Raw genomic sequence first — 10,339 nt, forward strand, 5'->3', positions numbered from 1 at the left:
ACAGTCACGACCGTAACACTTGGTGGCGTTTCAGTAGTGACATTGTTGTTTTTTGGGCTATTATCCAATAAAATTTTCACTACCGAAACAGTCACCACTGAAACATTTGGTGGCGTTTCGGTAGTGACATCTTTGTTTCTTTGGGCGTTATCCGATAAAATTGTCATTACCGAACAGTCACGACTGAAACATTTGGTGCCGTTTCGGTAGTGACATCTTTGTTTCTTTGGGCGTTATCCGATAAAATTGTCACCACCAAAACAGTCACGATCGCAACACTTGGTGGCGTTTCAGTAGTGACATTGTTGTTTTTTGGGCTATTATCCAATAAAATTTTCACTACCGAAACAGTCACCACTGAAACATTTGGTGCCGTTTCAGTAGTGATGTTGTTTTTTTGGGTGTTATCCCATACAATTTTCAATACCGGAACAGTTATGACCGAAACATTCATCATTCATCATTGTTTTGGTATAGTGACAAAAGGGAACACATGATCCTTTATTTGGAAGAAATAAACACAATTTTAGTACAGTTATGCAATTGAGATGTTTATGATCTTTTTTGGTTCAATGTATATTCAGAATAATGAATCCGTAAATTTTATGATCAACTTTTTGCCTTTTACAAAGAAAAATTGGATTAAAATACAACAAATCTCATAGGAATATTGTTAAAAGTGTAACTGTTATTGAGGTACCTCTGAACAAATGTTAATAAAATAGCAAAAAAATATATTTACAATGTAGATGTAAGCAAAATCTTAATAGGTCAATATAGCCCTTCTTATTAAATTATTATTACTGTGTTTCAGTAGTGACAAATTTGGGGAGAGGACAATTATTCCAAAACTTTCTGAAAATACAATATGAAAATTAACTGCACAATTACTAGAAGTGTGTACCTTGGATATTATACAATTTGCATACAAATTTTTGGAAATGTTTCCAGCTCTGACTTTGGGCCAATTCTGTAGAATGGCCCTTCTACTGTTATAAAAGATTTCCAATTCAAATAAATTGTATTCTGTTGAACTAATTATCAAAAAAGAGCTGAACTGCTATATTTTTGATCAAATAAATGCAGGCTTGATGAGACTTCTTTCAAAAACATTAAAACAATCTTCTCAACCTTAACCAATCTTGAATGGTAGTGTAGTTAAAAGCAATATTCGAATGTTCTCAAAACATCTGGACGAGTGTTTTGACAGTAACACACACAAATAAAGTAAAATACCAAGAAAAGCAAAGCAAATCTTCTGTCTCTTCTGTCTCTTTGAGCCAAAAGGACAAAACTGATTTATGGCTTATGAAGTCTTTATAAGTTTGTAAGTCAGAGTTGTAAAGAGGACTGCAGGCCACAGTCTTGCTCCATTTGATGCTGCTGTTTATTTAACAATGACGTGCTAAAATAAAGCACTGGATTCTCTCAGCATTTCAGTGCTATTGGCAGTCATTGTCTGCATTCTTGTGCTCTCATTTATCATCAGTACAACGAGTCTCTTTTCCAATAGCAGCCATTTTACTAACCATTGCAAAGCATTGAATGATTTTGACACTGATTTTTAACTTTTGAGGTTTAATGAGTGTCAATTACGCTTGTGCCGAGCCACGGATACTGGTGTCAGTTAGCCTTGTAAGTGTTCCTGAGCTTTGCGTGTTACCGTCAGCCTGTCTGGTCCCACCGCTTCCTCCAAACAGCGTCCCCAGCCCTCCAGCTCCTCTGGTGCTACGCCGAGTGCTGTTCCTGCTCATCTCGTCGAAATCATCCCTACAGCAGCTGAACGTCGCCAGCACACCCTGTCTGAAGCGTTTGTTCATGAAACAGTAGACTATTGGGTTGACACAGGCAGAGGTGTAGGACAGCAAGTGGATGAAGGATATCGGCGCTCCTGAGAGGAGACGATCGGCTGAACGTCTGTCAAAGGCTCGCCAGGCGTTAACAACAAAGATCGGTGTCCAGCAGAGGAAGAACAGCCCCACGATCACCAGCAGCATGCGGATGACCCGTTTCTTGGCCATGAGATTTGCTGTAGGGGTGTTGCTGCAAACCCTTCTCAGTTTGGATTTTGGGCTGCTGAAGCTGGGCGTCACAGGTTCAGGCCGCTTTCTCTTGGAGGGTTGGAGGTAGCAGCCATCACTGTCACCATTTTTCAGATTGGATGTGCCATATTCTTTCTCTGGTGAACAAAAGTGAGGATGAAACTGTTATGTGATTTAAAGGATTATTTTACTTTACTTTTTTTTTCTTTTTTATACCCCGATAGCACACATACATCTCAGAGACATCTATTTGACGTCTGCATTTACATCTGCAATACGTCTATTGGATGTTTCCTATTGGATGTCTTTAAGATGTTTATGAATTAGAATGTATGTAAAACTGACGTCTTGCAGATGTCTGCCAGACGTTTGTACACAGCAGATGCTTTTTAGATATTGCAGACGTACGTGTGCTATCTGGGTACTCATGTCATTCAAAATGTTTCTGTCTTTCTGTCTTCAGTTGCAAAGAAACTTAGGTTTTTGAGAAAAACATTCCAGGATTTTTCTCCATGTAGTGGACTTCAGTGGTGGCTCTAACGGGTTGAAGGTCCAATTTGCAGTTTCATTGCAGCTTTAAAGGGTTCTACAGGATCCCAGCAGAGAAATAAGGGTCTTATCTAGTGAAACGATCAGTCATTTTCGATCTGTCCGACTTTGTTGTTTTACCTTTTTTGGCATTGGACTTTCCTTGCACGCTCGCTTTGTAAACACTGGGTTACTTCTGCCTGCATCGCACGTTATCTTTCCAACATGATTACGTAATGCGTGAGGTCTAGCTAGTGCAAGACAAGCATTTGTGGTTAAAAAAGTACATATTATTATTATTATTTTTTTTTTTAGAAAAATGACCAATTGTTTGACCTTTATTCCTCGGCTGGGATCATGTAGAGACCTTTGAAACTGCATTGAAACTGCAATTTGGACCTTCAACCCATTAGCCACTAATGAAGTCCATGATATTGAGAAAAATCCTGGAATGTTTTCCTCAAAAAACTTAATTTCTTAGCAACTGAGGACAGGAAGACTTGAACATCTTGAATCACATGGGGGTGAGTAAATTATCAGGATTTTTTTATTCTGGAAGTGAACTTATCTATTTTGTATTAAAATAGAGCTGTTCTGTTTATAATTTCTGATATTTACATACAACTGGCGCAATTTAAATTTAGAAGCAGTCACACAGAACTCTTAACATCACATCCGGTTGGGTAATTATGTACAATCTAGCTACAAATGTTTAAATATATTTTAACACATCAGAAGCTTCGTTTGCCTGTGGGAAACAGGCACTTCTCACTGTACTCCTCCTCTAGCAACACCATAACATTTTGATGCTTTTAGATCTGAAATGATTGACTTGGTCTCTTGAGACCAGAGAATAGATTCCCAGAGGTCTATATTTTGTAAATATGGGCCTTGGAAAAAGTTAAATGAGTTTATTCTGCTTTGGCTACAGTAGGTTGTTCTGGTGTGGATAAACAACCATGCATGTCACTTCTGCAGGCTGCATCTTACTCTGTCAGATAAACAGTCACTCTTTTCATAGCTTTTGAGGCTCTGAAACACTTGCATGGTATTTCTCCTGCTCTAATTATAGCAAAAAGTCGCTCATCACTAAATGAAAACTTAAGGGTACTGAAAAAAGTCAGGCCTTCACTTTGTCACAAGTCTATTTTTGAATGTCGGTGTTACTTCTGCTATGTTTTCACACTCAAAACAATGATTTGGTATTCATCTTGTACAATTGTCCTCTTGTACTAAGAAATAAATCTGGTAGTTTTCTCTCAAGTGGTTCCATTCAGTGGGCTATATAAGACTTTTAACTGTCAAGAAATTACTTATCTTTAACAGTTTTGGTTAAACATACTTACCTGTTGATCAAAAATTGCCTTGAACCTACACTAGATTTTTGTTTTGTTTTATTTAGTAACTTTCAGGAGGGTGTACTCATTTTTGCAACACAACATTTTGTGACTTTGATAAGAAAATCTTATTTTCCTAAATAATTTAGACATTCTTCTTTAGTAATCATGCAGGCTTGTTCTATCTCCAAAGAACCCTAGCATGTCTTCTAAGTAAAGAGTAAATGCTGAATTTGTTAAGTTATAGAAGGGGTGTATTCATTTATGCTGTGCACTGTAGATTTTATGACATTATTTAAGCTATAGATCAGTGTTTCCACAATCAACATGCCTCTTTTAACGTCTCAAGTCAGCAACCCGTGTATCATCTAGAATTCACTTGGTCATTCATGTACTCGGAAACTAGTATTTACATCATGTTTAAAAAGCTTTTATACAATAAGTCCACATCTTAATTATTAAGGTCAGAAAATCTATGATTTTTTCCCCATACCTCTGTTTGACTTTCTGTTAGCCATTTCAAACTTGATTCCCCTGTAGAGTTCAAGTGAGGTGAGGCCATAAGCCACCATCATTATGATCCCAGGCACGAGAAAGAGTATCAGCAACAGGAAAACATACCTAAAAAAAGAAGAGAGGGCAGTTGCAAAGTCAGACATTGGTTGATAGTACAAGTTACTCATCTCATTTTTCTTTAAGAGTGGTCATAACTTTTTAAAGTCCGTTATTTAGAGGCCATGAACTGAGAAATCAAAATTATCTTAATCTTTTGACATTTAAGAGCTCATTTTACTATAAAAACATCCTGTGAGTTTCAGAACTCCAAACTTTCTGATTAGTCTAAAAGCAGCTTATTGAAGCCAATCTGCCAAAACGATCGGTTGTGAAACATGCCACTTTATGATGCAATAGTGTGGCTAAACTTCGCTTCCGCAGAAGAAGATCAACGCCTGCTTGTACATCACTGCCTGTTTAGCCCCGCCCACCAATTTGTGCAAGTAGTGTAAATAACGAGAGGCAAATGCTGGTCTACGCAGAAAGCACACAATAAAGATTGCTCTGAAGAAAAAACATTCTTTGCATTGTCTTGCTTCTGATCCCAGCATTAGGAAAGAGTGGATTAACTTTATTTTTAATGAAGATCCAAACCCTTTCAGAAACAACTTGATCCTTTGCTTACTTCGTTTTACAGCTGATTCGTTTACAAACAAAGCACAATTCGATGCAGGATTTGTTTAACTAAAAGCTGATGCTGTTCCAACTATATTTGATCTGACAGTAATGTTCCAACACACAAGTATGAGTAACTGTTTTTATTACATGGTCACTATTGCTTTATTACAGATCGTTTGATATGTACTGATTATTTATGCATTTTTAACCTTAATAACATACACAAGTGTTAGCCAATCATAGCAGTAGACGTTTATTTCAGAGTCCACAATCTGCCACGCATATTCAAGTGAAGTGTTCCGATGAGGGGGTCAAAACAGGACAGAAAATAGCCTATTACTTCTAAATTATGATTACATGATATTATGATTATGATAACATTACAAGTGGACCTAAGAGAACAGTACAAAATAATAAAACAAGGTAGTTCATGCCCCTTATAAAAACGTGGATTGGTCTAATTTGAATCTGAAAAATAAGACTGATAACTCTTTGGATAAGTCGTAGTTGGTAAACTAATTTTTAACACATGTCCTAACATAGAGGCAGGTTTATCCAACTTGGCCGCCTATTTGTTTTCACAGTATTTTTAGCAGAAAAAAAACAAAACTTTTACAGACTTTTATTTACATATCAGTTTACCCCAATACTAAAATTCTTTACTCACCCTCTTGTTGTTACAAACCTGTCTGTACATATCTTTTTATATTTATTTTGGCTATACACAAAAGTACATTTTTTTGAAGAATCTTGCAGCTCTGATCCATACAGTGTTTCAATTCCACTTTCATTAGAATATAATTGTACCACTTTCACAGTGAAGCTTGAAAGCTACATGACTTTTTTTCCTAGATTTTTGCCCTGATTTGCACTCTGGACAAGCCAAAAGTCAGAGTGAGTCTGCATATTTTGGGCAGTCGGAGTTAACAGATTTCATCAAAAAAAAAAAAAAAAAAACCTTAGTGTATGATTGCATAGACTTTAAACTATAAACATGTCTGATATTTTGAGCCGATTTTAGAACAATCTTTATTTTTTAGTTTGTTTTAATTTGTTATTGTATCCTAGCAATGACATGCAGGTTTGTTGTGTTCAGAACAACTTGAAAGGTACACTGACAAAAAAAAAAAATTGGTATAGGATATTTCACTCAAAAATGGCAAAAATGATATGGCAAGTTGCTCACTGAATTTAACAATTTTGAAATAGAAAGACTGAAATAGTACTTTCTTGTAAAATATACTCCAATTAACTTATTTTTACAGTGTAGTTTGTGATCCTTAGTCACCCTCAGACTTTCTCAAAATCCTTAATCTCTTGAATTATGATTATAATAATTTAATTTGAAAGCACAACCAGAAAATCAAACTTAAGCACCTCTTTTTACTCTCAGATCATTCTGAGGTTAAATACAGATTTAATATCAGAACCATATATAGTTTAATAACTATTATGCTGCTTTTGAAATCAAATCATCTGACAATTCTTTGGAAAAACAGGTAATCCTAAACAATTAAGCATAAAACCAAATAGGAAATAAAACAGTTACCAAATAAGCATGTGACTTATTCTGTGTCCTAAACTCCTGAAACATCAGTGTCTCATATTTTAAAGCAGTCAGTGCAATTTGGTAAAGAAATCAATCAAATCTGTATGTGCGTGAAAATATTCAGTTGTAATAGTTGTGTAATAGTTAACATTTTCATAAGTAACTGTAATTTAATTACACATCTTTTCTCAGTAACTGTAACAGATTACAGTTACAATTATTTTGTAATGAAATTATGTGATTCCATTGTATGTAAATAGTTACTCTCCAACACTGTTGGCACCATATGATGCCCAGTTTTTTTCTCTGCAACAATTTACAAAGTCGGCAAGTGTATGATAGAGTGGGTAAGTCTCAGATTTTAAAAGATGTGTAGTAAATGTGTAAACTCTTATTGTATGAAAATGAGCTGTATGAAGATTTTTCGAAATGCTTTCTTTTGTGTTCCACAGAAAGAAAAAGCCAATGTCTATTTACACTGACTCCAATCCTGTTAGCAAAGGCAATTTTCACTAACTCCGCCCACCACTGCTCAAATGTTTTGCTTTTAGTACAAACAGTATATTACTGCTATTTACACATCTTTGTGTGAATACTATCTATCACTATTTGCACTTATCCTTGGTGCAAACAGTATCTACCACTATTTAGACTCGGCATAAATAACTTGTAACTTTTTTGCACACGTAGTGTAAATAACTGCTGCCAAAAACATAACAGTATACAGGTAACATGAGGGTAAATGATGACAGCATTTTTATACCGGCCCTTATACCTTTAACAGCTTATCTTCGAAAGCAAAAATAAAACACAGAGTCCTCATAAATCTTACCAGGTCTGCATGACATCACTGGGCCAAACCAAGCGGCACATGTTGCCTGTGCTGTTGTTGCTGCGCATGAAAGGCACCAGGGTGCTGCCGATGGGATAAGGCAACATGAGCAGAAAAGACACGGCCCATGTGGCTGTGATGACTTTTGCAGCGTGGGACTTGGTCTGCCATGTGCGGGACTTAAAGGGGTTGCAGATGGCACTGTAACGCTCCAGAGAGATGGCCACCAGGTTGAATGTAGACACGCTCACCGAAATACCTGTGTGTTTGGACATGAAACTCAATTCCACATACAGAAATAAATCTGGGTTTGTTAAAGTATTGTGATTCTAAGATGGTCTGATATATATGCTTCTATAAACAACAGTAAACTCAAATGGAAACAGACAGGAAAACTTCAGAACAAGCCCTGATAACAAAGGCATGAACTGTTAATAAAGTTAATGTCTACTGGCACTTTAACGGTGCAACATTGCACAACAAGTAGAGCGCAGCTCCAGCTCTACTCTGAATAATCAACAGCGCTTGATTGCTTATGAATGTTAACATACCCACATGGTAATAACAACGAGGTATGTAAATTAAGTCAGCTTTATCATGAGCAAGTACTACAGAATACAACAAAACAAACACATAAAACATGCTGATACATCAAATACGGAGATATCACGCAGTGGCGTTGTCTAATTACTAAACTGTTTACATGGCACATTTGCAGCATCTGGAAGTGTGCAACCAACCTGGATATAAATAGTTATCAAAATTACAGATACATAAAATTCAACAAGTCATAAATATGCATTCACAATGGATGTGCCTTGCAATATAATTTGAAAAAACTAGCCTTGCCGATACGATTGAGGCTTACAACGTAATAAATTGCATTTTAGTGCTATTAGTGCAAGGTTCACTTTGTTGTCTATGCTTTTAGCCCCTTAATGAATAGTAATAAAACTCTAAATCAACCTTTTTTCTAACCAAATGCAAGAAACAAAAACAGCTCGAACATTGCGTAATGTCCTTTGGTTAGGAGACCGTTTCTAGTCCGCCTCTTGCATACAATGTTATCAAATGCTCTTTTTTAGGGCATCATGAAGCTTGTAAGATTAGTGAACATTATGCAAACATTCCCTTACTATTATGTATTATGATACTTAAAATTTCTGGCAAAATAACATAGTTACTACAGGTCCAAAATTGAAATATTCATTAAATAATAAGCCAGTAAAATTTCATGGTGCTCGGTACTGAGGAAAAAAAAAATAAAAATAATAATATATATGTATATATATATATATATATATATATATATATATATATATATATATATATATATATATAATGGAAAAGTTATATATATATATTTAATTAAACAATACTAATTATTATATATAAAACATGTATTAAAACAAACAAAAAAGTGAAAAGTTAGTAATAAGATGAAGAACAATTTACTACAGTATTTTACAACAGCTTTCCATCTCTGTGTAAAAGTATAAGTTTTAAGGTAAGAAAATTAAATCATGTTTCATTTCTAGTTCAATTTATTTCTTACATGATTTGCTGTCATCTGAATCAACAGATGTTGTAGTTTAATTTCATTTATAACAATTATGCAAGATTTTTTCCTATGTTTAATAAATACAAATGCCTGACCATACGGCAGGGTTGTAACACTATCCAGCATACGTACAGTGATCCCGGAAAAAATAAAGTATATATGTGACCCTGGACCACAAAACCAGTGAATTGAATATTATATTGAGTATATATTGAGAAATAAGTTTTCCATTGATGTATGATTTGTTAAGATAGGACAATATTTGGCTGAGATACATATAAATATCTTAAATAAGGGTTGCAAAAAAAAAAAAAAGAAAAATCTAAATTTTGAGAAAATCACCTTTAAAGTTGTCCAAATGAAGTTCTTTTCAATGCATATTACTAATCAAAAATTACGTTTTGATATATATACAGTACAGAGTAGGAAATTTACTAAATATCTTTATGGAACATGATCGATAATTTTGACCCATACAATGTATTTTTGTCTATTGCTACAAACATACCCGTGCTACTTAAGACTGGTTTTGTGGTACAGGGTCACGTATAAGTAAGTATATATCAAGGTAAATTTACAGTTACAGACGTTTGTACAGTTCCTGCCTACTACAGGTAAGCTACTACACTTGTTACTGTCAATTGTTACCAAACAAAAAGACAAAAAAATTCATTTACAGTTGGACTAATTAAAGTAACAAGTATGTTTGCTGAAACTCGTTTTATGGTCAATTTTGTAAGGGGATGTATGAACATAAAGTTCACTTCGGAGAACCAACTATAGCTAGTCAGTTCCAAACACTGAGCTATTCTTGAAGTGAAGTGTGAACTACAAATATCAGACTGACTCACCCATGAAGTACGTGGCCACTTTACACATGCCGGTGCCGAAGATGAAGTCCTTCATAAGGTTTGGGATAAGTGTGAAGGGCATGCAGAAGACACACAGCATCAGATCACTGACGGCCAGAGACAGTAGGAACAGGTTCGTGACCGTCCGCATACGCCGGTTCCGCACCAGAACGGTGATGATGAGGCTGTTTCCAATGAAGCTCAGGAGGAAGATAAGCACATACAACACGATCCGCACCGTCTGGTTCATGTCTGAAAAACAAGTACGAAAGAAAGAAAGTGTTATTTGACAAGATTTAACAAGTATGAAACTTCTACTCAGAAATGCAGTTATACAGCACCTGTCTAGACACGCTCACAACTTTTCAGCACAAAAGCTCACTGTAAAGGTAACCTATAATTTTTTACCTTAAACCATTTTTAACTAATACAGCTTATACGAATGTGTTTTGTTGGTAAACGTTAA

The 10,339-nt window shown here is 35.4% G+C and overlaps 1 protein-coding gene across 1 annotated transcript; it reads right to left on the minus strand.

Moving 5' to 3' along the window:
- Window positions 1-225: 225 nt before the first annotated feature.
- Window positions 226-10,134, minus strand: cckar (cholecystokinin A receptor). The gene is made up of 4 exons (XM_073835822.1): window positions 9,874-10,134; window positions 7,462-7,720; window positions 4,401-4,528; window positions 226-2,179 (listed from the first exon to the last, which is right to left on the minus strand). Exons 1-4 carry the CDS (start codon window positions 10,121-10,123, stop codon window positions 1,593-1,595), a joined length of 1,224 nt encoding a protein of 407 aa, XP_073691923.1. The 5' UTR covers window positions 10,124-10,134; the 3' UTR covers window positions 226-1,592.
- Window positions 10,135-10,339: the final 205 nt, after the last annotated feature.

The sequence above is a fragment of the Garra rufa genome, chromosome 3, assembly GCF_049309525.1.
Source record: "Garra rufa chromosome 3, GarRuf1.0, whole genome shotgun sequence".
Taxonomy (NCBI): Eukaryota; Metazoa; Chordata; class Actinopteri; order Cypriniformes; family Cyprinidae; genus Garra; species Garra rufa.

Excerpts from the sequence above, each read along its gene's own strand:
- cckar (XM_073835822.1), bottom strand. The coding sequence starts at position 10,123 with ATGAACCAGACGGTGCGGATCGTGTTGTATGTGCTTATCTTCCTCCTG. Across the intron at positions 4,529-7,461 it reads AGTGATGTCATGCAGACCTG|GTATGTTTTCCTGTTGCTGA; the intron begins GTAAGATTTATG and ends TTCTTTTTTTAG. Across the intron at positions 2,180-4,400 it reads TAACAGAAAGTCAAACAGAG|AGAAAGAATATGGCACATCC; the intron begins GTATGGGGAAAA and ends TTTGTTCACCAG.